This window comes from Strigops habroptila, chromosome Z (assembly GCF_004027225.2).
Source record: "Strigops habroptila isolate Jane chromosome Z, bStrHab1.2.pri, whole genome shotgun sequence".
Lineage (NCBI taxonomy): Eukaryota > Metazoa > Chordata > Aves > Psittaciformes > Psittacidae > Strigops > Strigops habroptila.
In genome coordinates this window covers 14,372,092-14,398,130 of record NC_044302.2, presented here as the reverse complement: position 1 = coordinate 14,398,130, position 26,039 = coordinate 14,372,092, and the positions used below count along the sequence as shown (strand labels likewise).

The window sequence follows — 26,039 nt, the reverse complement described above, 5'->3', positions numbered from 1 at the left end:
ATTTGCTGAACTGCTTTGCCATGTCCCCTGCTTTCTTGAGGCGTTTACTCTTGCGCTCCTCCCTCAAGCCCAAATATTACATTCAGCTATTATGTCTTTTGTATCCTTCGCTGCACTAAAAGAGAGAAAGTCTTTAATTTAGGATTTTGAAAATCTGGTTATGTGGGGCTTAAAATTAACCTGGAAGGGCAAGGAGGAAAAGTCAGATGGCCGCCTCATTTTGGGCTGAAAAAAGCCAATTCTTAGAGCCAGAGAACTTTGAGTAAATGCAGATGGCAGTCAGAAGTCAGAGCTGCCCTGGCCTCTTTTCTGCTTACAGAAGACTTCCCTTAGTACTAAGAAGAATTGCCTGGCAGGGAAAGGAAAGAAATCCACAGGAACTATCGACTGGCACAGTGAGCTGGATGAAAACAAAAACTCATGTTCATACAAATATCAGAAGAAGGAGCTTACCTACAGTTGTGGACCCAGGACAGGCTTCACCCACTGGCTCACCCACTTCAGCAGGAGACATGGATCCCCCCGAGCTGGGAAGGAATGCTGGTACCTAGGAAGGAATAGCCGAGGCTAAACACACATCGGCCCCAGCTCCATGATCTCTTTCACTGGGAACCCTGCTCACTCCATAAGTGTTCAGGGGCTGATTCTGCCTCAGCTGTGAGATTCTCCAGTTATTTTATTGTAACATCTTAACCCAAGTTGCCACTCAGGATGCTGCAGTGGGGCAAAGTTAAAATAAGACCTTCTAAGTTTTTGTTTTGTTAGATCAGTTTTGACCCCAAATTACAAAGATTGTTCATCACATCTTATGGACTGATAAAGCAATAATAAACCCTTCCTGCTGCCTTCAGATTACACTTACTAGGGAATATCTGAGAGTACTCTACTCCAAAGCAACATGTCAGAGCACAGGAAAGATTTAATTTTACCCTAAATCACTCCTTCTCACTCAGCCTGAGGCTGAACAGGAAATAAGGAATACAAACGGTTTGCATCCCTGTCGGACACTCCTGTGCGAGGTCTAATTAGTTAAGGTCAAACACCAGTGTTGATTTTTCATTCCCCTGCAGCAAATCAAGCAGCTACATTCACAAGTTAGCAGTTTCTTCAACCCAGTGCTGGGAACCTCTACTAACACTTATGACATTCTTCCTCCTTCGATGCTTATGTCCTGACCGCAGGGTCAGAGAGTGGTTAGCTGCTGTGTAACAGTGATAGCACACTCATGTAACACACCATTTTCTACTGATAGATTACAAAGTGTTTAACAAAAAGTGAATCCAGGATGGAGATGGGACGTTACTGAAGGTCACCCAGCAAACCAGCAGAAGGTGATACCTCTTCTCAGGCCCACCATGCTAATAGCTGAAGGGTTGTCTTTGCTGAAAGATTAGCAGGGACACCAGATGAAAACAGACTGTTTTAGCAAATTGCAAAGGTACAGATGTCTTTACCAAGTGTTGAAAGCTGTAATGTTCATGTTTGTCTGAATCCTTCCTGCTGAACACTCATCCAAAGAAATGAATGCCTTCATTTTTGCAGACTTCAGAATAATTTTATATATTTATCTCTTCAGCTCTTCTGGAATTCATAAATCACACTTAATGAGATGTATTAGCACACACTTACTGCAATAACGTGATGAATGTTTGATTTCTGGCTTACAGCCTGAAAAATACATAGATTTCTGTGATCTCTAGAAAGGTAAAGATGAAACCTCATGTTTTAATTGGGGGCTAATAGCTTTAGTTCACTGCAATGCAAAGGCCTTTGGGTTTTTAAAAGCTTTCCAACCCAGCTGAAAGTCTACTATTCAATTAGTCTGGAGTTATATATCAGCTGGTCAAGCAATGACAGCCTTTCTAAGAAGCTGTTGCTTTCTCTATAAGAGCTTTTACTCTGGGGAAAAATGCATTGCTTTTACATCCTCTGGCTGCACTGGTGCTGCCAAACTGCTGGTGAACTCAGCAGGTCCTACCACTGCAGCCAGGCAGGATTAAACCCTTGAGTCTACCTGTATTTCACTAGTGAGCACTACTGAAGCTGGTGCAACACTGCAAGAAAAAGATGGGAAAAAACTAATTTCTTCACTAATCTGCATAGTTTTTAACAGAAATGTTAAGATTGGGTTAAATTATATATGACTGGAATTGTGTGTATGTGAAAGCACCAGAACAAGTAAAAGGGATACATAGCAAGGGATGCTGTTTTCATCCATGGATGAATGTGCTGCTGCGGTCAAGCCCTGGAGGCCCCACACTGGTGAGACCACAGGACACAGCTCCTGGACAGAAGACCCTGCACTGACAGCGAGAAAGTGGCAGGTGTTGCAGCAATCACATACGCCAATCCTCCTTCTTATAGTCATGGCAGGGGGGTTGGAACTAGATGACCTTAAGGTCTTTTCCAACCCAAGATTTGTCCAAAAAGTCACTTCATCATTGACAATCAAGAATTGTTGACTTGCCAATTTGACTGTGGTCCATCAGTCTTTGCAAAATGGCTGCTGATCAGCTCACAAAACCCACTTGTCCTTCAGTAATCATCACTCTTCCCATTCTCTCCCCCATCCCGATGCAGGGGCAGCAAGCAAGCGGCTGCTGGGGCTGGGCTGACAGCTGGAGTTAAACCAGGGCAGAAGGAACATGTACTAACTCCAGTCTAGTCTGTAGCTGGGCTGTCATTTATAATCTAATAAAAATTCATTGAAGCCAGGAACTGAATGGAGTAAGAGCAAAAAAAGAAGTTCACCCTGCTTTTCATGGAAAAAGATAACTGTGTTATCCATGTAGTGAGGCAGTCTTTATAGGCTGAATTTAAGAAATAACCGAATTGCCACTAGATGGCACATCTCAATTGCTGATCTATGTTTGAATTCAGGGTTGCTTTTTTTAATTAAGAAAAAAAAAGATACTCCCTCTCCTTGCTAACATCACACTGTATAATCGTGCTTGCTTTCTATTTTGAAATGAGACAGCTTAAAAACAAAAAAAAAAAAACCACAGAGAGGAAAAAAAAAAGGAATTTTAAACTAAAAATAAACCATCTGCCAGTGCAAACATAGCTTGATTCTGCCACATCTACAACCAAACTGGGTTAATAACCAGGATCACAGATGGTTTCTCTATACAAATATGTACATCTCCCCATAGTGGCTCTTTCAGCAGCCTCCTGAAGCTGCTGGCACTACAGTACCAGGGTACCTCGGTGATCACTGTGCCTTGCATACACAGCTGGAGGGGTCTCAGAAGATGCCGCCTCTGCCTGTGCCCTTTTCCAACACCAAGCAGGAATGCAGCAGTGGACAGCTGTGTCTCTACCAAAGAACAGCAACAGACAGGTATTAATAGTCTCATGCAGCCTGTCTTCTACTCAGATGACCAGATCTGCTGCAGGATTCTTTTAACTTGCCCACATACCCACAGAAGGCTACATACCAAACACCATGGTGACCTCGATACGATAGGTCTGTCGTCAGAGCCACAAAGGTGGAATTTGATCTTTCTGCAGCATCCAACAGTATGAACTGTCGTAAATTACATAAAAACCACAAAACCATTGTGTGGTGCCATGCTCATTCTCCCTCAGCAGTTATGCGTCAGAAGTGGTTATTTCCCAATTCTTCTTATCCAAGCTCACTTGAGCTGGATTCTGTTGTTCCTCTCTTACCAGCAGTGAAATATGTTTCAGACCAAACCACAAACCTATTGCTACCACTTTGAAAACACATACCTACCACCTCCCAGGAAGTTTCACGAGCATCAAACCTGTTAAATAATGATACAGAGAACAAACTGAATTAAATTAATTTCTTCCTGGTTCTACTTCAGTCATCTGAAAACCTATGACAGTTAAAATTCTAATTACTAAGAACATGCTATCCTGCGGCATGGAGTATAAAGCTCCTTGAGAGCTCAGCAACAGTGGGGTTTAATATAAGCTAGACTGGCCATTGCAGAACTCCAAACTACTTTGACCTTATTTCTGTTGGTATCCATATGACACATATCCCCTTTATACAATAGTGAAGGCTAAAGTTCGTAGTTCTGATTTATCAAATCTAGCATTTGAAAGAATACCCTAAGAAATAGAGTACCATAGGAGAACACAGGAGCAATTCACATAATTTAAGCTCCATTCATGTCTGTTACAATGATATGAATGATAAAAATCAATTCACCACCTACATTTGGGCTCGAATTTATGAATACCTGTAAAATGGGAGTCACGATACTGATGTCTGAAACCACTCTAAAACTTGAAACTATCTGTTTAAATACTGTATACTGTTGTAAATTAAGTGAAACCAACATCTTTCCTATAGCCTGTTTCACAATCAGACGTCAACTTTTCATGTCTATGTTTGAAGCACAAACGAAGAGTTATGATGGCAGGCTCCATGCTACTCTATCACTCAAATCATCCACTGCTGTTATTTTGGAAGGAGTGAATTTAATTTGAGAAATAACCAGAAAATTGCTAATGAAAGTAACTGCATTCATAAAAATAGTAGTTAAAAATGGATATACGAAATGTGTAAAGTTTTAAAGAGCCAGATGCAGTGTGTGTAATCTGTCAGTGAAACTGAAAAACCACAGATTTCAGGCCTGGCGTTATGAAACTATGACAGGGTAAGGAGTGACCCCTTACCATTCACTTCCATCAGCCTTTCACATTACCAAGAACATGTTTTCAAGTGACTAGAACAATAATCATTGCCCTGCACTCCTAGCAGAAAAGTACACTGAATTTATTTACGCCAAGTGGCATCTGCAGGAATAAATTAATCAAATGTACGCTATAGCCATTTCTGAGCCTGAAGCTTCACCATTTAAAACTCAGCTTTTAAAAACTTCATCACACACACAGAGATCTGTCTTTATTTTAGGGGAAAATGAAATTATCAGAGCAGTTTCACTTCGTTTTACATCTAAAAAGAAGGTACACCTGCACATTTTTCTTCCTACGAACTTCTCTTACAAGTGCCTTGAAACAAATAGCGAACAACAGGCTAGGACATTCAGGAATATTGCATTTGGAACTCACAGTGTCAATTGCAGCCAGCACCTCACCCCACCACCACTGCTGCCAACTGCTGCCTGTCAAGTATCAGCCTAGCTTCTTCCTCAAATTTCAGTGCACAGTTCATAAAGAGTTCCTTTAAAGAAAACCACAGGCCACTATGATGCTTCTTGAGAATATTTTAATGAAAACAGAGGTCCAGCTGTTCAGAGGCAGTCAAGAAACCACTGCTGAAATGACAACCCTAATCCTGGGGAGAGAATAAAACCTGCAGGTTCAACTCCCCATTTCTAAGCTCAGACTATTCTCGCCACGCCCTCCCATTCTAGGACACCAGGAATTCCTAATTGTGAACACTTTGTTTACCTGTTGCTTTAAATCTTGTTTAGCCATCGGCTTCACTTCTTACAGAAAGGAATAAATAACTCAAGAATTCCAATAAAAAAGCAACAAAGAATAAAGTGAGTACTTTTGAGATCTTTGAGTTCACAGTAACGTACTTTCTTGTAACTCTCTTTTGCAGGACTGAAACAGGCAAAAAACCAAAAAAGGCAAAATTCTGCCAAGTGCCCTAGCTACTTTGGCAACACCTATATGGCATTCACAGAAGAGATTTAAAGCACTTAAACAGGATTATATCTCCTAAATAAAACACAATGACTTTGGAAATTTTAACTAGTGATACATTCATGTAAGAGAAGCCTAAATCCCTTCCGTGATTTTCAATTCAGTCAAGTGCGGAGTGATTCAAAATTACATAGCAAGTCCGTGGCAGGATAATGCATTAATCTCATCCTTACACATTCACCCCCCACAACAACCCACAAACAAACAAAACAAAACCCCAAACATCAAATCTGAAACAATTCTTAGATTGGCCTATGTTCATAATTAGTACAGATATCCAATAATTGTTATGTTGAAGTACACAATTGTCAAAGTAAAATTCATTACGCTGTAAAAAGCCTGCTCTGGAAAGGTTTATTTTCTATGCTGTATCTTTGCTTTTAGCTGTTTGGTCAGGTAATTTTTCAGCACTGCTGTCAACTTCTGCTGGAGATTAGCATATCTCATTACAAGAGCAGTCAGCTGAGCAACGTCGGTCCAGTCTAAGTGCCTGAGAATAACAGCGGCTTCATCGTAGAGTTTCTGCTGCTCAGCAGGAGGCAATTCCAGTAAAATCTGAGGGACTGGCCTGAACTGTCCACTAGTCATCCAGGCACCAAGCAGGCCACCAAATGCTCCTCCTAGGACAAAGAGAGAGAGGTGTTACTCCTCACCAGTTGATGTTAAAACCTGAACTTCCACCCATAGCCTTCACCAACAATGTTCCCACCTTTATTAGAAATCAATGCGGAGTCATGTATGTCTACTCAAACTCGGTTCATACCCAAAGTTCAAAGCACCAAGAAGAATTTTTAAAGCTTGTTACATCCACAGCAATCACAAAGCAACTATTTGCACATTCAAAGCTAATAGCTTCAAGCTAGAGAAATCAGAAACAAAACAACACTCCTTAGGGCACTAGTCTCTTTAGGGTAAGCTCTACCACTAAACAAAACCATGCCCAAGAAAAACACCTGGCCAGCAATTCCCTTATCAGTGCCATTAGCCCATAGTCGCTTGCCAGAGATTCCCAGACTGATCCAAGCTTTCAGCTTCTGTACAGCCACACATCGCAGCCTCCTGCTCCCATGAAGTCCACCCCTCAGAGACCAAACCATCAGCTTCGTGTGCCTGGACCCATTCACGCTTTCATCTGCCAAACCAACAGCCCACTCCAGCTGGCCAAGAACTGCTAAGTAGACTGGTTCCAGCTCATCAGGTAACAGCAGAGGGATCCCCTACAGCTGACCTGACTGTGGCTGCTGCTGAGAAACCAGCCTTGCAGTCCTGCACCAATGTTCTCTTTCAAAGAGCTACCAGCCTGACTTGCATCACAGTGCTCTCCAACAGCAGCTCACAGGACTGACACCGCTCTCAGACACACAGATATCTTGACGAAGGAAGGTGCCAGAACCCATCCTGCCTCCAAAATCCCCACCCCACCAAGTGACTGCTCCTAAAAAGTCATTTATGCACTCACAAGGATGCAGTTTTTCATTAGACAAAAACTCTGTAATTTGCAGCTTTTATTCACTTGGCAATTTTTCCCATGATACCACAGAAATACTTACCTATAACAATTCCAGGTGGACCTCCCATCAGACCCCCAAGAAAAGTTGATGCAGCCACCACCAGTGCTCCTCGACCAGTGTGCTTGACAGCAGCTTTCATCCCCTTCTTCTGAGCAAGGTGGCAGTACAGTTGCATCACATCATCTACATTGATGGGCATCTTGGTGAGTTAAGATCCTGGAAAAGATGTTTTAAATTCTCTCTTGATTGCTGCAACAAGGACTAAACCTTGCTACTAAATGAGTGTTAAGAGAAAGCAGAGTTCAGGAGTCCATGAGGCTGAAAGTACAGAGGCACAGTAAAAACAATAAAACATGAATTTACTTCCTCTTTCATTTTTGGGAAAACCAAGCCTACTTGCAAACAGCTAATGACTACTGGAAATGCAAATAAAACCATGTGGTAGACTAGAAAATATATTTTTATGAGAAATTCAGAAGACCAAACAAGAGCAAGCACCATCAGTGAGATACAGGATTCAGTTCTTCGCATCAATGAGACAGAAAATTATTGGTGCTTGTCCTGCACTTCCTTTCCATGAACTCGGACCAGCCCAACCACCTGAGTGCTGACAAGAATTTGCTGCTTCTCTTTGGGCCAAATCCAGCTACAATCTTATGTGAAGCTCCTCAGTATGAAGCCTCTGTGGCACAGATGGGACAACACAAGGTGGAGAGCTGATAACACAACACAGCTCTTGATGACAGTAACATCATCTGCTTTCCCCCAATCAAGATGACTGACTTCCACAGTTTCCTAAACCCATCTAACTGTAATACACGTGAAATGACGTTCTGCGAGCAGAGAGACCTGAAGGTGAAGCATCAGGTCTCTGCAGTGCGCAGAAACCGGCTGTCTCTGGAAAGCCACCCACGCTGCTCCATCCACCACACTGCCAACACTGGCAAGTTTCCTTTTGGTGACGTGGCATCCCCAGCAGTGCAAAGGGCATCAGCTACCCTGGGGCTTCTCTGACTAAATGAAACACTCTTTCCTGACCAGATTCAAAGCGCACTTGGCTTAAGAGTGAAAAAAGCCCAGACCGTGATGAAAACAGGAATCACGCTGCTATCTGCTGGTGTACAAAGTGCGGTGAACGCACACGTTCATGGTAACGTGCTAGTCTCAAGGCAAAGCAGAAACACACTGGAACTCAAGCAACTCGGAGTATTTTTCCCATAGTAAATGATTTTACCACTTTACTCCCTTCACAACTTCCCCAAAGGGAATTTCCACTTACAAATTGAAACATATTTGGGGGTCTTTTTGGCTTGACTGAAGAAGGTTCCCAGCACGGCAGAGCTGTTCCAGCCTAATTCCCAGTGTGAGCACCGCATTCAGACTTCTCAAAGACATTACAAGGAGGACTCACTTTCTCCCACTCTTGCAAGTCTTTCTGTCACCTCTCAGCATATTCACCGTATTTTAAGTCCTGCAGTGAATTTTAGCGAATACAGTAGCTGATGCACAGCACGTGCAAGTTTCTTCTAGTTTCTTTTTCAAACCGTACATATAGAGCACTACTGAGAACTAGCTACTAAAACATAAACCACGTACTACAATACATACACATAAAGTAATTCCGGAGATTCCTACATTCAGCCCAAAGTCACAGATGAGTGGACCAACATTTAAAAGGAGCTGCAAGTTCTGTGTGTCAGAGGCAGAACCAGACAAAGGCCAAAAATATTTATAAACTGACTGTGTAACTGACAAGTAAACAGAATTGCAATTTGATTCAAGCAACAAATTATTTCCTACAGAATCCACCCAGATGTTAAGAAACTCTAGGAATGTAAAACACTGATCTGCAGTAATGGAGGGATGGAAACTTCAATGACATCCATAAAAGGGGGCCTGGATTTCAGAGGTGCTGAGTCATAAAATCATAGAATCATAAGATCGTTAGGGCTGGAAAGGTCCTTAAGATCACCCATTTCCAACCCCCTGCCATGGGCAGAGACGCCTCACACCAGACCATGTCGCCCAAGGCTGTGTCCAACCTTGTCTTGAACACTACCAGGGATGGAGCATTTACCACTTCTTTGGGCAGCCTGTGCCAGTGCCTCACCACCCTCACTGTAAAGAACTTCTTCCTTATATTGAACCTGAACTTCCCCTGTTTAAGTTTGAACCCATCACCCCTTGTCCTATCAGTACAGTCCCTGATGAAGAGTCCCTCTCCAGCATCCTCCTGGGCCCCCTTCAGACACTGGAAGCTGCTCTGAGGTCTCCACGCATCTTCTCTTCTCCAGGCTGAACAGCCCCAACTTTCTCAGCCTGTTTTCATATGGGAGGTGCTCCAGCCCCCTGATCATCCTCGTGGCCCTCCTCTGGACTTGCTCCAACAGCTCCATGTCCTTCCTATGTTGACGACACCACAACTGTACACAGTTTTCCAAGTGGGGTCTCATGAGAGCAGAGTAGAGGGGCAGGATCACCTCCTTCGACCTGTTGGTCATGCTGGTCACTGATGTAGCCCAGGATACGGTTGGTTTCTGGGCTGCGAGCGCACACTGAAGCCAGCTGATATTTAGTTTCTCTTCAACCAACACCCCCAAGTCCTTCTCCGCAGGGCTGCTCTGAATCTCTTCTCTGCCCAACCTGTAGCAGTGCCTGGGATTGCCCCGACCCAGGTGTAGGACCTTACACTTGGCTTGGTTAAACTTCATAAGGTTGGCATCAGCCCACCTCACAAGCGTGTCAAGGTCCCTCTGGATGACATCCCTTCCCTCCAGCGTATCAACCGAACCACACAGCTTGGTGTCGTCGGCAAACTTGCTGAGGGCGCACTCAATCCCACTGACCATGTCGCCGACAAAGATGTTGAACAGGACCGGTCCCAACACTGATCCCTGAGGGACACCACTCGTTACAGGTTTCCAACTGGACATCGAGCCATTTACCACAACTCTTTGCGTGCGGCCATCGAGCCAGTTTTTTATCCACCGAGTGGTCCATCTATCAAATTGATGTCTCTCCAATTTAGAAACAAGGATGTCATGCGCGACAGTGTCGACGCTTTGCACAAGTCCAGGTAGATGACGTCAACTGCTCTGCCGCTGTCCATCAGTTCCGTGGCTCCATCATAGAAGGCCACCAAATTGGTCAGGCAGGATTTCCCCTTAGTGAAGCATACCCACCTCACTGAAAACCTTGTTAATGCCAGCAACCAAAAGGGATCCCGGAATAATCCATGGTGTGAACCTCAATTCAGCTCCTTCCTGTTTAACATTCCCATCTCATTACCCTACTTGCCCCTTCACAGAATGATGACTTTCGAAAGGCAAAAGCCCTTTTATCCCCCTGCGCTCACTGTCCTACCTACAGAACAATGAACGCTCTCCCAAATGTCCACACAGAAGATGCTCTAAGCAGCACACCGCCTGGCCTAAGGCTGAGCTGTCCTCGCTGCTCCTCACAACCTCCTCCTGAGTAAACGGAGCAGACCCTTCAATAAACATCTCTACACTGTGCATGTATGTAGAACAAAAAGCACCTACAGGACGAATTCCAAACCCACCAAGAAATGAAGACAGAGGTCTAAGCCCTCTTACTAGGAGCTAACTTCACCTTGGTAGACACCACACCCTGGTAAGCAAGATTTGCTACACCTACAGATACTCATTGTAATAATGTAACTATGTTATATGCTGACTATACATTCAGCCCGATGTTCATTCAAGTTCCATTTGTGTCAGGAGGCGGCAAGAAAGTCACGTGTTTGACAGACAATCTTAATCCAAATGAAATGCTTAAAAGAGCATTTTAGTATTGTTTGGTAAGAACTGCAACCTTAAGAGGATTACTTAATTTGTGTATTTCTCTAAGCATGTCATTTTATGAAAGCATTTAATTGTTTTATTTAACAAAACAGACAACAAATTTACTCATGAATAAACTACTTCTAGGAACTTAGAAGCTGATTTTACAAGGTTCTGGGATGCCTAAAAATTCAGGCAAAAACTGAGTGGGAATTGTCTCCTTCCGTTGAGACTGAAGGAAATTTGGCACCTAACCTGTCCCACCTTGAGCGTAACCAGCTTAGCTGACCTGCTGGATTATTAAGTATCTGTGAAGGACTGGCTGCAACTCCTTCAGCCCTTAAACATGTTTAACTTACTCAAAGTCTTTACAACTTATAAATTAAGGATAATTTTTTTCTTTCATTTCCTAGCCAGTTTCTCCAATTTGAAGGCAGCATTTCACAAAGTTACAGGTCACTTCCGGCAGCTAGCTGCTATCGAAGCCAGAACAACCAGACTTCAAGAAAGACAAAGGGGCTGACACTTGGAAACACAAATAGCCAAGACTATTCCCCTATAGACACCTGGCGTAGCACACGCCAGCGGCATCTTCAAAATCGGAACTAAGCCTGAAAATTAAAGATGCTTTCCCTGACTCACTGCAAAAATATAAACTTCCGCTCATCAAAATTAATCAACATGTTCTGAATGTTATAAATTTATTAAAAACTTCGACTAAAATAGGCTGAGCATAAAATGTAATTATAAACTTTCAAAGAGCCAGCATTTCATTACATTTCAGATAATTTAATTTTTTATTTATTCTCCTACAACACCGATTTCATGTTTACTACTGCTGAAAGGATGGCACGGCCGTGATGGAACTCGGGGAAAACAGAGACCATAGAATCACAGAGGGGTTTAGGTTGGAAGAGACTTTCCACCAGACTAGGTTGCACCAAACCCCGTCTAACCCGGCCTTGAACACTGCCAGGGATGGAGCAGCCACAGCTTCTCTGGGCACCCTGTGCCAGCGCCTCAGCACCCTCACAGGGAAGAAATTCTTCCTAAAATCTCACCTCAATCTCCCCTCTGACAGGTTAAAGCCATTCCCCCTTGTCCTGTCACCACAGGCCCTTGCCAGAAGTCCCTCTCCAGGTTTCTTGTCAGCCCCTTTAGGCACTCGGAGCTGCTCTAAGGCGTCCCCGGAGCCGTCTCTTCTCCAGGCTGAACAAGCCCAGCTCTCTCAGCCTGGCTCCATAACCCATAACCTCCATGACCATAGAGGTGCTCCAGCCCTTGGAGCATCTTTGTGGCCTCCTCTGGGCTCACTCAAGCAGAAGGTCCAAATATAGACCTAACAACTAAGTGCTGAGGTAGCCCCAATAACCTGTGTTTATTTTTAATCAGAGCATTGAAGCCATAATTCAGTTTGGGACAGACAGATAAAAATTCCCTCCTTTGATGTTGGCAGATTCATTGCTTTTAATTTTGCTCCTTGGAAAGCTGCTTGCAGCTGGAATGTGGGGGGTTACTTTTCAAAATGTACATGGCATTGTGGTTCTCCGCTCATTTTAGGAATTGCATTTGCTTTTTACACCCAAACCATAAAACTCAAGAGCACCGGTAGACCGTAACATTCTGAGTTGTTACACAGCGAGTTGTTTTATGTGATCATAGAAAGCATGGGGAGGTCCAGAAGTCCCCAGCGCAGCCACAGGAAAGGCACAAAAACTGGGTTATTCCTCCTCCTTCTCCTCATCCTGCATTTACATCTTCTCAACAAGGACCCGAGGGGAGGCGGTTTACCTTAAGTCAGAAGTGAAATCATACTAAAGGCTTAGCTGACAAAACCAAACCCCACCGTAATAACCCGCTCTTGGGAAACGGCAGCATTTCTAGCATTAGACAGTGACTTTCCAAGGGCTGCCCTGGGGAGCACGGGGATCAGTGCTGTATTTCAAGAGGCATGTGTGACACAGCTGTCTAACGCTGCCTCGGTGCAGCGCTTGTCCGGTTACGTGCGGTGCTGCACCGGACCGGCACGCTGCGCTGCCGGTGGGGTCTGCAGCGCACCGGCATGAAAAGACGCACAGGCCGTGCTCAGGCGATGTGCCCAGGTGAGGGCCCGGGGTGGCCGCGTCGCTCTGAGCGGCGGGCGGTCCCTCTCGCCTCCTCCCGCAGCAGCTCAGCCGCGATCGGGAGCCGCTGTCCCAGCACCGCGTACCTGCAAGTACCGTGACATTTCGCAACGCCCCCCCCATGACCCCGGGGCGCGCTGCGCTCTTCCGAAGCGAGCTCCGGGGCACGGGCTGCGCCGCGCCTGGCCTCCGGCCTGCGCCCGCCTCGGCACCGGGGCCGGGGCCGGGTTGGCTGTCGGTGCCGCCGCGCGGGCAGGCGGGAGGGGCGGCGGCAAACCCGCGCCCAGTGCCGAGCGCGCTGCGGCCACCGGCTGCAGCGGAGGGAGCCGGGCCCGCTGCCCGCGGCCTGCCGCCGCCCCGCTGCCCGGGCGCCCGGCGCGGAGGTGAGGGCGCGCTGCCGCGGGCCCGGCGCTCCCTCGCGGGGCAGCGCCGAAGGGGTCCCGGGCCGGGCCGTGCACGGCCAGGCCGCGCTGCTCTCCCCGCGCCGGCGGCACCGCAGCCGGTTCCGGCTGGGCGCGGGTGCCGGCGGAGGTAGGCGGCGGGGAGGCGGGAGGAGCGGGCGGGAGGGACGGAAGGGCTGCGGCGGGGTCGGCGCCGGCTCAGCCCGAGGGGCCCGGGAGGCGCGGCGCTGGGAGCCCCGCTGTCCCCCACGCTTCCTGGGGAGCTCCCCCTCACCCCGGCCCGGTGCCCGCGGGTTTGCGTTTGCGTTTGCGGCCGGGAACGTTCCAGAAGAGGCCGCTGCGGCAGGCGGGCGCGGTGGGCAGCGGGGCCGAGCGGCCGCGGCCCACAGCCCGGCGGGTGCCGGGGCTGCCCCGGCGAGGCCGGCGGCAGGGTCGGGGCGCCCTGGGGCGGGCCCGGGCCCTGGTCCTGGCTCTGCCCGGCCCCGGCGCGTCACCCGCCGCTCCAGCCTTTGGGGCCGCCCCGGGCTCGAGGGCGACCTTGGGGTACGCCGAGAAGGGCCTTAGAAACCTTCAGAGCGGGTTGAACTGGCCTTTTTCTTCTCAGTAGTGGCTGCCTCATCCCTGGCAGTGTTCAAGGCCAGGCTGGACGGGGATGGAGTCAACCTGGTCCAGTGTGAGGCATCACTCCCCATGGCAGGGGGTTGGAACTGGAGGAGCTTTAATGTCCCTTCCAACCTAAACCCCTCTGTGATTCTATGGTCTCTGTTTTCCCCGAGTTCCATCGCGGCCGTGCCATCTTTTCAGCAGTAGTAAACATGAAATCGGTGTGTAGGAGAATAAATAAAAAATTATCTGAAATGTAATGAAATGCTGGCTCTTTGAAAGTTTATAATTACATTTTATGCTCAGCCTATTTTAGTCGAAGTTTTTAATAAATTTTAAAACATTCAGAACATGTTGATTAATTTTGATGAGTGGAAGTTTATGTTTTTGCAGCGAGTCAGGGAAAGTATCTTTAATTTTCAGGCTTAGTTCCGAATTTGAAGATGCCGCTGGCGTGTGCTACGCCAAGTGTCTATATGGCGTAGCACTATACTATAATGAACCCTGCCTTAGCAAAGTGATTGAAGATTATAAATGCAGAGCATGGCTACAACTGGTGTATTTAAACCAAGTTTTACTGGCTGTGGATGCCAGTCGTGATTCAGATCAGACAAACCACCTGCTTTGCAGATTTTAAAATACTGGGTTGGGCTCTAAAGGTAGGATTTTGAGAAAGTGATGATTTAGGAGCACAAATGCTACTCAAGCCTACAGTGTGTGTATGGACCAGTGATAAGACAGTCCTTTGCAGGTGGGAATGTCTTGATTCCAGCCATTACTTGAATAGTTAATGAACTTACAGCCTGTTTAATCATCAAGTCAGATCTTTGTGCATGCTCTTTGTGAAGTTTTAGTGTGTCTCAGCTGCCGAGTACTTTATGTTTGGTTTTGCTCTAGCGCTGATGTTCTAAGAAGTTGCAGTACAGGTCGAGCTGTTGCTGTACAGTTGAGACAGAAAACATTGTGGGTTTTATCCTGGGCATTGGTGCTTGCATAAGTATTTGCTGTTGTCTTGGAGTTTCATTTTGAAGATCTACACAGGTCACATGTGCGCTTTCTAGCAGTTGCTTGTGGACTTCTCACCCCACATTCTTGCTTACCAGAGTGTGGTGTCTACCAAGGTAAAGTTAGCTCCTGGTAAGAGGGCTTAGACCTCTGTCTTCATTTCTTGGTGGGTTTGGAATTTGTCCTGTAGGTGCTTTTTGTTCTACATACATGCACAGTGTAGAGATGTTTATTGAAGGGTCTGCTCCGTTAACTCAGGAGGAGGTTGTGAGGAGCAGCGAGGACAGCTCAGCCTTAGGCCAGGCGGTGTGCTGCTTAGAGCATCTTCTGTGTGGACATTTGGGAGAGCGTTCATTGTTCTGTAGGTAGGACAGTGAGCGCAGGGGGATAAAAGGGCTTTTGCCTGTCGAAAGTCATCATTCTGTGAAGGGGCAAGTAGGGTAATGAGATGGGAATGTTAAACAGGAAGGAGCTGAATTGAGGTTCACACCATGGATTATTCCGGGACCCCTTTTGGTTGCTGGCATTAACAAGGTTTTCAGTGAGGTGGGTACGATGTGATGATTTTGTTGTTTTCATTCTTTCCGTGACATTTTTCTTCTTAAGAGGTTAGTTCTGAGAGGAGTGTACTTCTTAGTGAAACCCGTTGGTTGTAGATTCAAAGATGAGCTACAAACACATGATGTTATCGTTCCCCCTGGATAGGCAGAACAGGATCCTTGCTCACTTTGCTTCCCAGGCCCTGCATAATCTAATTTAGTCAGAGAAGTACAGAGTCTAACATCTCATCTGGGTAGTTGGGAACACCACACAGAGAAGAGGAACACAGCCACTGAGTTGCAGTAGAACAAGAATGAAGGTCTGTTGTACAACAAAGCTTGGTTTCTCAGCAACTTCATTTTCCAAAACTCTTGTATTTATTTCGTTGTTGTTGAAGTGCTGAATATTCTCAGTGCCATGTGAAGCCTGTAGGACCTGTGGAGACACTGCATTTCTGAAAGCCAGGCCCAAGTTTATGGATGTCATTGATGTTTCCATCCCTTCATTACTGCAGATCCAGTATTTTACATTCTTAAGTGTTTCTTACCGTCTGGGTGGATTCTGTAGGAACTGCTGTTGGAGCAAGACCAGAGGAGGCCATGAGGATGATCAGGGGGCTGGAGCACCTCGCATATGAAGACAGGCTGAGAAAGTTGGGGCTATTCAGCCTGGAGAAGAGAAGATGCGTGGAGACCTCAGAGCAGCTTCCAGTGTCTGAAGGGGGCCCAGGAGGATGCTGGAGAGGGACTCTTCATCAGGGACTGTACTGATAGGACAAGGGGTGATGGGTTCAAACTTAAACAGGGGAAGTTCAGGTTCAATATAAGGAAGAAGTTCTTTACAGTGAGGGTGGTGAGGCACTGGCACAGGCTGCCCAAAGAAGTGGTAAATGCTCCATCCCTGGTAGTGTTCAAGACAAGGTTGGACACAGCCTTGGGCGACATGGTCTGGTGTGAGGCGTCTCTGCCCATGGCAGGGGGTTGGAAATGGGTGATCTTAAGGACCTTTCCAGCCCTAACGATCTTATGATTCTATGATTTTATGACTCAGCACCTCTGAAATCCAGGCCCCCTTTTATGGATGTCATTGAAGTTTCCATCCCTCCATTACTGCAGATCAGTGTTTTACATTCCTAGAGTTTCTTAACATCTGGGTGGATTCTGTAGGAAATAATTTGTTGCTTGAATCAAATTGCAATTCTGTTTACTTGTCAGTTACACAGTCAGTTTATAAATATTTTTGGCCTTTGTCTGGTTCTGCCTCTGACACATAGAACTTGCAGCTCCTTTTAAATGTTGGTCCACTCATCTGTGACTTTGGGCTGAATGTAGGAATCTCCGGAATTACTTTATGTGTATGTATTGTAGTACGTGGTTTATGTTTTAGTAGCTAGTTCTCAGTAGTGCTCTATATGTACGGTTTGAAAAAGAAACTAGAAGAAACTTGCACGTGCTGTGCATCAGCTACTGTATTCGCTAAAATTCACTGCAGGACTTAAAATACGGTGAATATGCTGAGAGGTGACAGAAAGACTTGCAAGAGTGGGAGAAAGTGAGTCCTCCTTGTAATGTCTTTGAGAAGTCTGAATGCGGTGCTCACACTGGGAATTAGGCTGGAACAGCTCTGCCGTGCTGGGAACCTTCTTCAGTCAAGCCAAAAAGACCCCCAAATATGTTTCAATTTGTAAGTGGAAATTCCCTTTGGGGAAGTTGTGAAGGGAGTAAAGTGGTAAAATCATTTACTATGGGAAAAATACTCCGAGTTGCTTGAGTTCCAGTGTGTTTCTGCTTTGCCTTGAGACTAGCACGTTACCATGAACGTGTGCGTTCACCGCACTTTGTACACCAGCAGATAGCAGCGTGATTCCTGTTTTCATCACGGTCTGGGCTTTTTTCACTCTTAAGCCAAGTGCACTTTGAATCTGGTCAGGAAAGAGTGTTTCATTTAGTCAGAGAAGCCCCAGGGTAGCTGATGCCCTTTGCACTGCTGGGGATGCCACGTCACCAAAAGGAAACTTGCCAGTGTTGGCAGTGTGGTGGATGGAGCAGCGTGGGTGGCTTTCCAGAGACAGCCGGTTTCTGCGCACTGCAGAGACCTGATGCTTCACCTTCAGGTCTCTCTGCTCGCAGAACGTCATTTCACGTGTATTACAGTTAGATGGGTTTAGGAAACTGTGGAAGTCAGTCATCTTGATTGGGGGAAAGCAGATGATGTTACTGTCATCAAGAGCTGTGTTGTGTTATCAGCTCTCCACCTTGTGTTGTCCCATCTGTGCCACAGAGGCTTCATACTGAGGAGCTTTGCACGAGATGTGCTAATGTTATGTGTGCAACAATAAATCTGTCTTCCGTGTATATGTGATTATATTTTTAATCATATTGAATACTTCCCCCCACCAAGCCCCTTGCCTGAGTGGATGTGCAGGATGGAAATTATTTGCTTAATGAGGAAACTCTTTCTTACTGTTCAGTGCTAAGTCCTCAGGCCATAGTTGCTGAAGACTCCTCCTACTCTGCTACAGGGATGGAATTCCTTCATTTCCCTTTATGCCTTTTCCTGTGATCGAACTGGTCTGAAACAGTGTCTTTCATTAGTATTGAACCTATTTTTGCAAAATGAGATGAGGCTGTTTTTAGTATCTCTGTTCTCCTATCATTGAAGTAGACAAAAGTATGCACTTGCTTTGCCAAACTGAAAACCAAAGATGGATTTTTCAGTGCTTGGCATTGTGTAACACTGTGCTCAAGCAGAGCTGCATTTGAATTCGGTTGTTATTTTGAGGGGTCAGCATTTTTGCAAATCTCTCTGAGATTGCAGGGTCTGTGCCTGGAGAAGTTACAGCACAGTAACCGTGCCTAAAAAGTCTGAGTCAAGTGACTGGCTTAACAGCAAGCAAACCTGAGGTGCAAAATAAGGGGTAAATCTTTTTCCTTGGGTGGTGTCTTTCTTTTTTAAAGCAGAGAAGCTGTTCTGTGTCTTCATGCAGCCTCTTGTTCACTACACTTGCTGGCATCTATAACTGAGGCACGTGTTTGCTTCTGTGGTGCCAACTATTTACCTGCTGTGACAAGGCAAGCAACCTGGGGAAAAGAGTATTTAACATGCAGAAATCCCAAAAAGGTGCCCTGTATTTGTTGGGTTTTTTTAACTGGGTCATGTTCCTGTGCTCAGTCTCGGGGTTGCATCCCGCTCAGTAGCGTGGCGTCCTGTGCCTGCAGGACTGGAGCTGGAGCCTCCACCCTGGCATGCCCTGCTGCCCTGGGGGGTAGCCATGCTACCTGTGAAGGTCTGGGGAAATGAGTGGGCTTAGACAGGCAGCAGCAGCAAGAGAGCAAGGTGGAAAAGGTTTTGTCTTGGAGGGATCGTTCTTGGGGCCAGGTATCTGCTCCATGCTGGAGACTTGTCACTGCGTGTAAGGGGGCTGAAGTTCCGTCGCTGCCTCCTCATACGAGAGTCATCTCATGCGCCTGCTCTGAGTCCCAGTCACCGTACACATACACTCCTGCATTTTGGATACCCTGTCTCCAGAGTTCTCCATTTACTCCTTGTCCCAGGTCTCTCCACCAACTCCTCCTGAAACTCATTCCCTTCCTCAGGCTCTTCTTTGTTGCTATAGACGGCCTCCTACCTTCAGAAACCAGTGTGGAAGTGTTTAAGCATGTAACAAAATAGGGAGAAGGATAACACATGAAAACAACTGATTTGTAGCAAGAATTAGGAGAAGGAGAAAATACCTGACAGGTTTGTCAGTTGTGATATGCTAGCTGTGGTAGAGTGAGGCTCTGCTTTGTCTTTCTCCAGGAGCTGTGCGTGATGCTGTGCGTGAACGCACGCGGCAATTGCTCGAGGCAAAGGCAACGTGCGGTAGAATTATAGAAACTTTCTTCTGTCTCTCATTGTTGGTGCTTGCCCTTGTTTGGTCTTTGAAATTTCTCATAAAAACAGATTTTTCTGGTCCCCTATGTGGTTTTATTTGCATTTCCAGTAGCCTTTAAGTGTTTGCAAGTAGGCTTGGTTTTCCCCAAAATGAAAGAGAAAGTAAATTCATGTTTTATTGTTTTTACTGTGCCTCTGTACTTTTAGTCGCTCTGCTTTTTCCTAAAATTCATTTAGCAGCAAGGTTTAGTCTTTGTTGCAGCAATCAAAAGACAATTTAAAATATCTTTTCTAGGATCTTAACTCGCCAAGATGCCCATCAATGTAGATGATGTGATGCAGCTGTTCTGCCACCTCTCCCAGGAGAAGGGGATGAAAGCTGCTATCAAGCATTCTGGTCGAGGAGCACTGCTGGCAGGTGCAACAGCTTTTCTTGGGGGTCTGATGGGAGGTCCACCTGGAATCGCTGTAGGTAAGTGTGTTTTGCTTTAGGAACAAGAAGTGTGGTTAACTCCCTGAGTGAAGAAACGAGGAAGCCTGTGTGTAGGTATGGGTTGAAGGAAAGGGGCATGCAATGTTGAGATTTCATATAGATGGGCTTTAACAAGATGCCATTTTGTTTGTCAGCTTTTTAGAAACAAGGTGTGCATCAGGAAGGCATGTGTGTTTCCTTCTAGTGTGGTAGTGACCTTGCTGACTTGGACTCCTGTGCAGCAAAATGGAAGCCATCCAGAGGTCTAAGGTTGAGACAGTGGCACCTTTGAAACCCTTCGAACAAGCTGTTAACAAATCATTTTGGTGGGTAGAGCCCTGGTTCGCATCTGCTGTTGTAATCCAGTGTCAAAGGTGTGGGACAAAGAGAGCAAACCATGAGGCTCTGGGCTTGTTAGTGTGGGCTCAGCTCCAGCACTGAGGTGGGGAAGTGGAGAGGGGTGAAGGAGCACGAGAGACGATGGTACCAGTCGGGGCAGGGAGGAGTGTTGGTACATGGTGGCACAGAAGAGAGAAAATTGGGGTGTACAGCAAGGGTGAATAAGTATCTTACTCAGCCTTAGCATGGGACAGGATCATCTTCCTAATGATGTTACTAAAAATTGTTTATTTCTGTATTTGAAAAGTGCCTGCATTCTACTTCTTGGTGAACTTGTTTTGTTTTGGGTTTTTTTCTGGAATTCCTTATTCAGTGTCACTTTCCTTTCTTTCCTTGGCTGGAAAACTACAGGAAGGCCAGAGTGTACTAGTAAAGAGTTGTCTCTCCTCTGTATCTCTTGCATTAAGAGTTGTCACTGAAGTCATGGAATCCCGGAACACTTTGGTTTGGAAGAGACCAGGTTGCTCCAAGCCTTGTCCAGCCTGGCCTTGAACACTGCCAGGGATGAGGCAGCCACAGCTTCTCTGGGCACCCTGTGCCAGGGCCTCAGCACCCTCACAGGGAAGAATTTCTTTCTGATAGCTAATCTAAATCTCCCCTCTGTCAGCTTAAAGCCATTCCCCCTTGTCCTGTCACTACCAGCCTTGATAGACATACCCTGCTACATGGGTAGCAGGGATCATCCTTATTGCTGCCCTACATCAAGAATTAGAGGACAAGTTTCCTTCCACCTGCAGCGGTCAGTGGAGAAACTTGGGACTTACCCTGCTTTCTAGGGACTGCTTGCTCAAATGGATTGTGGATGTGTTGCTGGGGGGGGGGAAAGAGTGATCATGTAACAAATCTTGTCTCAACAGACGAGGAATATAGACATCAATACTTCTAGTGGCATTTGCATTAAGTGCCCCTAAATCAGATATTGATGTTCTCTTAAAAGTCCCCTGAAGATGAATTTAGCTGTAGCAGGATTTCAAGTATTTCTGTGGTATCATTATGGGAAAAACTGCCAACTGAATAAAAGCTGCAAATTACAGAGTTTTTGTCTAATGAAAAACTGCATCCTTGTGAGTGCATAAATGACTTTTTAGGAGCAGTCACTTGGTGGGGTGGGGATTTTGGAGGCAGGATGGGTTCTGGCACCTTCCTTCGTCAAGATATCTGTGTGTCTGAGAGCGGTGTCAGTCCTGTGAGCTGCTGTTGGAGAGCACTGTGATGCAAGTCAGGCTGGTAGCTCTTTGAAAGAGAACATTGGTGCAGGACTGCAAGGCTGGTTTCTCAGCAGCAGCCACAGTCAGGTCAGCTGTAGGGGATCCCTCTGCTGTTACCTGATGAGCTGGAACCAGTCTACTTAGCAGTTCTTGGCCAGCTGGAGTGGGCTGTTGGTTTGGCAGATGAAAGCGTGAATGGGTCCAGGCACACGAAGCTGATGGTTTGGTCTCTGAGGGGTGGACTTCATGGGAGCAGGAGGCTGCGATGTGTGGCTGTACAGAAGCTGAAAGCTTGGATCAGTCTGGGAATCTCTGGCAAGCGACTATGGGCTAATGGCACTGATAAGGGAATTGCTGGCCAGGTGTTTTTCTTGGGCATGGTTTTGTTTAGTGGTAGAGCTTACCCTAAAGAGACTAGTGCCCTAAGGAGTGTTGTTTTGTTTCTGATTTCTCTAGCTTGAAGCTATTAGCTTTGAATGTGCAAATAGTTGCTTTGTGATTGCTGTGGATGTAACAAGCTTTAAAAATTCTTCTTGGTGCTTTGAACTTTGGGTATGAACCGAGTTTGAGTAGACATACATGACTCCGCATTGATTTCTAATAAAGGTGGGAACATTGTTGGTGAAGGCTATGGGTGGAAGTTCAGGTTTTAACATCAACTGGTGAGGAGTAACACCTCTCTCTCTTTGTCCTAGGAGGAGCATTTGGTGGCCTGCTTGGTGCCTGGATGACTAGTGGACAGTTCAGGCCAGTCCCTCAGATTTTACTGGAATTGCCTCCTGCTGAGCAGCAGAAACTCTACGATGAAGCCGCTGTTATTCTCAGGCACTTAGACTGGACCGACGTTGCTCAGCTGACTGCTCTTGTAATGGGAAATGCTAGTCTCCAGCAGAAGTTGACAGCAGTGCTGATAAATTACCTCTCCAAAGAGCTAAGAGCAGAGATACAGTATGGAGAATAAACCTTTCCAGAGCAGGCTTTTTACAGTGTAATGAATTTTACTTTGACAATTGTGTACTTCAACATAACAATTATTGGATATCTGTACTAATTATGAACATAGGCCAATCTAAGAATTGTTTCAGATTTGATGTTTGGGGTTTTGTTTTGTTTGTTTGTGGGTTGTTGTGGGGGGTGAATGTGTAAGGATGAGATTAATGCATTATCCTGCCACGGACTTGCTATGTAATTTTGAATCACTCCGCACTTGACTGAATTGAAAATCACGGAAGGGATTTAGGCTTCTCTTACATGAATGTATCACTAGTTAAAATTTCCAAAGTCATTGTGTTTTATTTAGGAGATATAATCCTGTTTAAGTGCTTTAAATCTCTTCTGTGAATGCCATATAGGTGTTGCCAAAGTAGCTAGGGCACTTGGCAGAATTTTGCCTTTTTTGGTTTTTTGCCTGTTTCAGTCCTGCAAAAGAGAGTTACAAGAAAGTACGTTACTGTGAACTCAAAGATCTCAAAAGTACTCACTTTATTCTTTGTTGCTTTTTTATTGGAATTCTTGAGTTATTTATTCCTTTCTGTAAGAAGTGAAGCCGATGGCTAAACAAGATTTAAAGCAACAGGTAAACAAAGTGTTCACAATTAGGAATTCCTGGTGTCCTAGAATGGGAGGGCGTGGCGAGAATAGTCTGAGCTTAGAAATGGGGAGTTGAACCTGCAGGTTTTATTCTCTCCCCAGGATTAGGGTTGTCATTTCAGCAGTGGTTTCTTGACTGCCTCTGAACAGCTGGACCTCTGTTTTCATTAAAATATTCTCAAGAAGCATCATAGTGGCCTGTGTTTTTCTTTAAAAGGATTTCCACCATAATAAAAAATAGAATCACAGAGGGGTTTAGGTTGGAAGGGACATTAAAGCTCCTCCAGTTCCAACCCCCTGCCATGGGGAGCGATGCTTCACACTGGACCAGGTTGACTCCATCCCCGTCCAGCCTGGCCTTGAACACTGCCAGGGATGAGGCAGCCACTACTGAGAAGAAAAAGGCCAGTTCAACCCGCTCTGAAGGTTTCTAAGGCCCTTCTCGGCGTACCCCAAGGTCGCCCTCGAGCCCGGGGCGGCCCCAAAGGCTGGAGCGGCGGGTGACGCGCCGGGGCCGGGCAGAGCCAGGACCAGGGCCCGGGCCCGCCCCAGGGCGCCCCGACCCTGCCGCCGGCCTCGCCGGGGCAGCCCCGGCACCCGCCGGGCTGTGGGCCGCGGCCGCTCGGCCCCGCTGCCCACCGCGCCCGCCTGCCGCAGCGGCCTCTTCTGGAACGTTCCCGGCCGCAAACGCAAACGCAAACCCGCGGGCACCGGGCCGGGGTGAGGGGGAGCTCCCCAGGAAGCGTGGGGGACAGCGGGGCTCCCAGCGCCGCGCCTCCCGGGCCCCTCGGGCTGAGCCGGCGCCGACCCCGCCGCAGCCCTTCCGTCCCTCCCGCCCGCTCCTCCCGCCTCCCCGCCGCCTACCTCCGCCGGCACCCGCGCCCAGCCGGAACCGGCTGCGGTGCCGCCGGCGCGGGGAGAGCAGCGCGGCCTGGCCGTGCACGGCCCGGCCCGGGACCCCTTCGGCGCTGCCCCGCGAGGGAGCGCCGGGCCCGCGGCAGCGCGCCCTCACCTCCGCGCCGGGCGCCCGGGCAGCGGGGCGGCGGCAGGCCGCGGGCAGCGGGCCCGGCTCCCTCCGCTGCAGCCGGTGGCCGCAGCGCGCTCGGCACTGGGCGCGGGTTTGCCGCCGCCCCTCCCGCCTGCCCGCGCGGCGGCACCGACAGCCAACCCGGCCCCGGCCCCGGTGCCGAGGCGGGCGCAGGCCGGAGGCCAGGCGCGGCGCAGCCCGTGCCCCGGAGCTCGCTTCGGAAGAGCGCAGCGCGCCCCGGGGTCATGGGGGGGGCGTTGCGAAATGTCACGGTACTTGCAGGTACGCGGTGCTGGGACAGCGGCTCCCGATCGCGGCTGAGCTGCTGCGGGAGGAGGCGAGAGGGACCGCCCGCCGCTCAGAGCGACGCGGCCACCCCGGGCCCTCACCTGGGCACATCGCCTGAGCACGGCCTGTGCGTCTTTTCATGCCGGTGCGCTGCAGACCCCACCGGCAGCGCAGCGTGCCGGTCCGGTGCAGCACCGCACGTAACCGGACAAGCGCTGCACCGAGGCAGCGTTAGACAGCTGTGTCACACATGCCTCTTGAAATACAGCACTGATCCCCGTGCTCCCCAGGGCAGCCCTTGGAAAGTCACTGTCTAATGCTAGAAATGCTGCCGTTTCCCAAGAGCGGGTTATTACGGTGGGGTTTGGTTTTGTCAGCTAAGCCTTTAGTATGATTTCACTTCTGACTTAAGGTAAACCGCCTCCCCTCGGGTCCTTGTTGAGAAGATGTAAATGCAGGATGAGGAGAAGGAGGAGGAATAACCCAGTTTTTGTGCCTTTCCTGTGGCTGCGCTGGGGACTTCTGGACCTCCCCATGCTTTCTATGATCACATAAAACAACTCGCTGTGTAACAACTCAGAATGTTACGGTCTACCGGTGCTCTTGAGTTTTATGGTTTGGGTGTAAAAAGCAAATGCAATTCCTAAAATGAGCGGAGAACCACAATGCCATGTACATTTTGAAAAGTAACCCCCCACATTCCAGCTGCAAGCAGCTTTCCAAGGAGCAAAATTAAAAGCAATGAATCTGCCAACATCAAAGGAGGGAATTTTTATCCGTCTGTCCCAAACTGAATTATGGCTTCAATGCTCTGATTAAAAATAAACACAGGTTATTGGGGCTACCTCAGCACTTAGTTGTTAGGTCTATATTTGGACCTTCTGCTTGAGTGAGCCCAGAGGAGGCCACAAAGATGCTCCAAGGGCTGGAGCACCTCTATGGTCATGGAGGTTATGGTTATGGGTTATGGAGCCAGGCTGAGAGAGCTGGACTTGTTCAGCCTGGAGAAGAGACGGCTCCGGGGACGCCTTAGAGCAGCTCCGAGTGCCTAAAGGGGCTGACAAGAAACCTGGAGAGGGACTTCTGGCAAGGGCCTGTGGTGACAGGACAAGGGGGAATGGCTTTAACCTGTCAGAGGGGAGATTGAGGTGAGATTTTAGGAAGAATTTCTTCCCTGTGAGGGTGCTGAGGCGCTGGCACAGGGTGCCCAGAGAAACTGTGGCTGCTCCATCCCTGGCAGTGTTCAAGGCCAAGTTAGATGGGGTTTGGAGCAACCTGGTCTAATGGAAGGTGTCCCTGCCCATGGCAGGGGGTTGGAACTGGATGACTTTAACTTCCCTTCCAACCCAAACTATTCTAGGATTCTACTTTTTTCTATGGTAGAAGTTAGTAAAATGAGAGTGAACAGTGCAGAGTTCATTCTTTAAGGATATACATGCTGCTGTAAATCATAACACCCCTTAGAGATATTCTGACTCTGCTGAAGTCTTTGGGAATGTGGTTGTCGCAATCATCTGGATGAATATTTGTTTTTGTATACAGTT

General features: G+C 47.4%; 2 protein-coding genes across 10 annotated transcripts; one reads left to right on the top strand and one right to left on the bottom strand.

Moving 5' to 3' along the window:
• Positions 1-5,185: 5,185 nt before the first annotated feature.
• On the bottom strand, positions 5,186-24,444 carry LOC115619538 (protein C19orf12 homolog). Of its 5 annotated transcripts, none has more exons than XM_030511971.1 (3): positions 13,762-14,472; positions 7,200-7,376; positions 5,186-6,269 (listed from the first exon to the last, which is right to left on the bottom strand). In XM_030511971.1, exons 2-3 carry the CDS (start codon positions 7,357-7,359, stop codon positions 6,004-6,006), a joined length of 426 nt encoding a protein of 141 aa, XP_030367831.1. In that variant the 5' UTR covers positions 7,360-7,376; positions 13,762-14,472; the 3' UTR covers positions 5,186-6,003. The 5 variants fall into 5 exon arrangements, with proteins under 5 accessions (XP_030367831.1, XP_030367830.1, XP_030367834.1 ...); XM_030511970.1 differs by lacking the exon at positions 13,762-14,472 and adding an exon at positions 13,173-13,264; XM_030511974.1 differs by lacking the exons at positions 7,200-7,376; positions 13,762-14,472 and adding an exon at positions 24,045-24,444.
• Positions 12,720-23,369, top strand: LOC115619536 (protein C19orf12 homolog). 5 transcript variants are annotated; one of them, XM_030511963.1, is made up of 3 exons: positions 12,720-13,065; positions 19,807-19,983; positions 22,286-23,369. In XM_030511963.1, the coding sequence occupies exons 2-3, from the start codon at positions 19,824-19,826 to the stop codon at positions 22,549-22,551; spliced, it is 426 nt and encodes a 141-aa protein (XP_030367823.1). In that variant the 5' UTR covers positions 12,720-13,065; positions 19,807-19,823; the 3' UTR covers positions 22,552-23,369. The 5 variants fall into 5 exon arrangements, with proteins under 5 accessions (XP_030367823.1, XP_030367825.1, XP_030367824.1 ...); XM_030511965.1 differs by lacking the exon at positions 12,720-13,065 and adding an exon at positions 13,092-13,469; XM_030511964.1 differs by lacking the exon at positions 12,720-13,065 and adding an exon at positions 13,217-13,617.
• Positions 24,445-26,039: the final 1,595 nt, after the last annotated feature.